Source organism: Sus scrofa, chromosome 7, assembly GCF_000003025.6.
Source record: "Sus scrofa isolate TJ Tabasco breed Duroc chromosome 7, Sscrofa11.1, whole genome shotgun sequence".
NCBI lineage: Eukaryota > Metazoa > Chordata > Mammalia > Artiodactyla > Suidae > Sus > Sus scrofa.
The window spans coordinates 78898338-78902779 of record NC_010449.5 but is presented as its reverse complement, the minus strand read 5'-3'; the positions used below and the strand labels follow the sequence as shown (position 1 = coordinate 78902779).

The 4442-nt window shown below is 35.9% G+C and overlaps 1 protein-coding gene across 1 annotated transcript; it reads left to right on the top strand.

Moving 5' to 3' along the window:
• LOC100524322 (olfactory receptor 11G2-like) lies at nt 2320-3765 on the top strand. Its single transcript, XM_003128788.2, has one exon. The coding sequence runs from the start codon at nt 2746-2748 to the stop codon at nt 3763-3765; it is 1020 nt and encodes a 339-aa protein (XP_003128836.2). The 5' UTR covers nt 2320-2745.

Here is a 4442-nt window from a genome sequence, read left to right as displayed (position 1 = left end):
ACATGTACTCCAATTTTTTACAAAAGTAATTTTATAGGAAGTATTTCTTCTTATCTTTGAGGAAGCTGAAAATATTTCATAAGAACACAATGCTGACAATCAACTCTAAAAATACAGATTTCCTCCTTGTTTCCTTAAGTTTTGGAAGGTATTTTTCACTCAGTTCATTTTCTCTCTAAGAGATGAATGAGAGAGAGAAACCAAGAGGCTTAGGATTTCCACTGGAAATGCCTATTAACTCATAAACTACTGGAGAAGGATTTATTTTGATGAGTTCTGATGCCTGGTGAGTAGAGGGAATATGGCAAACCTTTTATTTAAGAGATATCTTCTTTCCCAAGCCCACATATTGCTCCTCAGTTCCATTAGATTAATGCACCCTGGTTTAACATGTATTAATTCTTCTTGAAGTAACAATTTCAGCATGTATGAGTTTGTTTTTCTTTTTTCTTCTTTTGTATATTCAAGATTTACTCTAAATCTGTCACTGGACAATCACCATCCTCAGGAAATAGTCCAAAACAAAAAGGGTAAGTATCAATAATGATTTAAAACAAATCCTTTGTCAATGACTTTTCTCTACATAAATACATCAAAATGACTGACACTAGGATCCTGAGTAAAAAGAACAGGAATGCCTAAAGGACAGAGAGATAATCTACTGAAATATAAACACATCTTTCAAACAAGGTATTAGGAGATATGATTCTTCAAAACCCCTGGCTGAATAAGTGAATTCATTCTTTAAAATCAGTAACAAACTATTTGAGACAACACAGAGAGCCAAGAATTTTGCTGGCTTAATTTACTACATCTATATTACATATTCCAAAGGGTAATGGGGATCTATAAATAGTAACAGTTCCTTCAATTTAGGTGCCATCTCAATCATCAAATAAAAGAGTTAGCCATCTATGTGGCCGGACTTAGGACTCCTGATATTATCTTCCTATACAGGACTATGTCAAGGACTTTCCAGACTCAAAGTCTTACATTCCCACCTTGAAAAGGCAACCTTGATTTATTAAATATTCCTTACGGAATCCAGAAGTATTTCCAGTAGTGGAAAATCAAAATTCAGCAAAAAAAAAAAAAAATGTGTTAAAAATCTGCCGTTAACCCTCCACATTTAAAAAAATGTGTTAAAAATCTGCACAGGCTCTATCACATCCACAGCTGTTTACATAGCACTTAAAAGCCTACTCAACATAGTGAAGATGTTCATAAATATTTTTAGGGCTGAGTAATATTCCATTACACTGTAATGTTATTGGTTCAATAATATATGTGGTAAAATTTTATTACTTTATGGCTTATTAGTCCATGTATCAATATACCACATCTTTTTTATTCATTTGTCTCTTGATGGACACTTGAGTTGCTTCTATATCTGCCATTTGCAGCAGTGTGGATGGACCTAGAGAATATTCCATTATGGAAATAAGTCAGACAAAGACAAAAGGCTGTATGATACTAACTTGTATGTGGAATATAAACAATAATACAAATGAGTGTATATGGCAAAATAGAAACAAATCATAGACACAGAAAACAAACAAGTGGTTAACAGTGGGGAGAGGGAAGGGGGAAGGAAGATATGCTGGCGTATAGGACTAAGAGACAAATACTATTATAAATAAAATATATAGGCAGTAAGGATATATTTATAGAGCAGGGAAATATATCCATTAGCTTGAAATAACTTTTATTGCAGTATAATCTGTAAAAACACTGAATCGCCATGCTGTACACCTAAAGTAATACAATACTGTCAATCAAAAAGAAAGAAAGAAAGATTTTGGAATGATTCCTTTAGCCTAATGTAGTTATGTTGGAACAAGGCTGAGGAAACAGGAGAATTGAGTTTTGATTCAATAACAACTAGCTGGGATAGAAGCAGCCAGAGGGGGAGAGAAGTGAGACATTTCTTGTTTCATTTTTAAGGCCTAGATGGGCTTAATGAGATAGTGGGATGTAAAAAGATACCAAAGTTCTGTCTAAAATGAAGGACATGAAAGGGGCTATGAATAAAGCATTATGAAAATCCTCACAGACACATTATATATATATAGAATATATAATATTCTATATAAATATATGTATTATTTTTATATATTATTATTATATATAAATATATGTATTATTTTTTCTTTCAACTAACTTGATTTTGGATACCACATCAGGAACACTGAACTTGTCCAGTCACTGAGACAGGCTGCTCTTCCTTTTCTTAATTGTCATATTCAGCTCATTACACCTTGACTAAGCTGGAGGAACTGAAAGTGAGAATGAGATTTAGGTTCTACCATGGTACCACATTGGAACAGAGTGCTTTACAATACCTTGCTTTCAGTTTTATTATTATATCACTTACAAATCATAAAGAAACAAGTATCCTTAGTACTGTTGAAAGAACACATGCACAGAAATATAAGATCAATAGCGCGGGTAAATAGATGAAAGAGGAGATTAATATAGGCAATTTATCAGAATCACAAAAGTTTACATTCCTCATAACAAGTTTAGCATTCTCAAAAGGTAAAATTTTGTCTCCAATTTATGTTTTTCCCTCTTTTTGATTATTGTGACTTTTTAAAATAATATGTGTTCAGGGTCTGGATCATGAATGTCATAGTTATAGTTGCTTAAGGAAGTCTGTTAACAACTTATAAAAGATAAAGGCAGTAGGTGTTTTCAGGAAGAACCTGCACACTCCACTGAAGTGCAGTATCCATTATCATCTCCATGTCTTCCAGAATAATGAATGTGTCCAGCAGAGAAACCACCCACACCGTTAGCCACTTTATCCTCCTCGGCTTCCCCTCACACCCACGAATGCAGCTCCTCTACTTCGGGCTCTTCTCAGTAGCCTACACCCTGACCCTGATGGGGAACACAGCCATTGTCTGCGCTGTGCGGTGGGATCGGCGCCTTCACACCCCCATGTACATCCTCTTGGGGAACTTCTCTCTCCTGGAAATATGTTATGTCACCACGACTGTCCCTAACATGTTGGCCAACTTCCTGTCCACAAGCAAGTCCATCTCCTTTGTGAGCTGTTTTGCACAGTTCTATTTCTTCTTCTCTTTCGGGTGTGATGAGGGCTTCTACCTTTGCATCATGGCCTTTGACAGGTACCTTGCCATCTGCTGTCCTCTGCACTACCCACGCATCATGACAAAACAACTGTGCACTGGCCTCATCGTCTTTGGGTGGTCCTGTGGGTTCATCCTCTTCCTAACCCCGGTCATTCTCATTTCTCAGTTGCCCTATTGTGGCCCAAATGTCATCAACCATTTCGTATGTGATCCTGTCCCATTGATGATGCTGTCCTGTTCTGAAGACACCACCACACAATTCATTTACTCTACTTTCAATGCCGTTTTCATGATTGGCCCCTTTCTCTTCATCCTCTGCTCCTATGCTCTGGTGATTCTGGCTGTGCTAAGGATGCCCTCGGCAGCGAGCAAGCGCAAGGCTTTCTCCACTTGTGCTTCTCATCTGGCTGTGGTAATCCTCTTTTTTGGCTCTGTTATGGTGATGTATGTTAGCCCTGGATCAGAACACCCAGTGGAAATGCAAAAACTTGTGACTTTATTTTATTCTGTGATAACACCTTTATGCAATCCTCTAATTTATAGCCTCCGGAACAAGGAGATGAAGGCTGCCCTAAAGAAAGTATGTGGGACTGAAGGACGTGTTAATAAAATACAAATGAGAGCTAAATTTCATATTTCAAATGCAACTTACCTTAATAAGACATAAGTGATACCTCCATTCATTAAGTTTTATTAAGAAGCTATTGTAATGGGTACTGATTATCATCCTATCACTTGCCACAAGATTCAGTAGTCTTATTTAAGAAAAATATTTTAACAATTCCATTTTCAAGACACTATCAAGAAAGTGAAACTTCATGTATCTAAACCAATCAGCCCCACCATATATAATTCAATTTCTAAATAGAGGATAGAAGTCTCCTTCGTATTACTGAGTTGAAGCACATGTAATAGAGGTGACAGACTGACCTGGAGATTCATACTGTAAACCAGAAATTTTCCACTGGAAGATAGTGCCTGTTAAAAAAGACTCAATTTTAAAGAAAGTCTACCTTGCCAGAGTGTAGCAGTTATTTTATTCTAAAAAGACAGACTAATAACATTGGCTAGATATTTGTGATTTTTTGATGCAATTAGAAATGGAATTGTTTTCTTAATTTCTCATTTGGTTATTTCATTATTAGTGTACAGAAATGCCATCATTTTCTATATATTAATCTTGTATCCTTTCACCTTACTGAATTCATTGTTGTTAGTTTTACCAGTTTTTTATGGAGTTTTTAGAGTTCTTTGTACATTATATCTTGTCATTTGCAAATAGTGACATTTTACTTCTTTCTTTCTGATGTGGATACATATTTTTTCCTTGCTCAACAGCTCTGG

What these genes read in the sequence shown, in the direction of transcription:
- LOC100524322 (XM_003128788.2), top strand. Translation starts at nt 2,746, where the DNA reads ATGTCTTCCAGAATAATGAATGTGTCCAGCAGAGAAACCACCCACACC.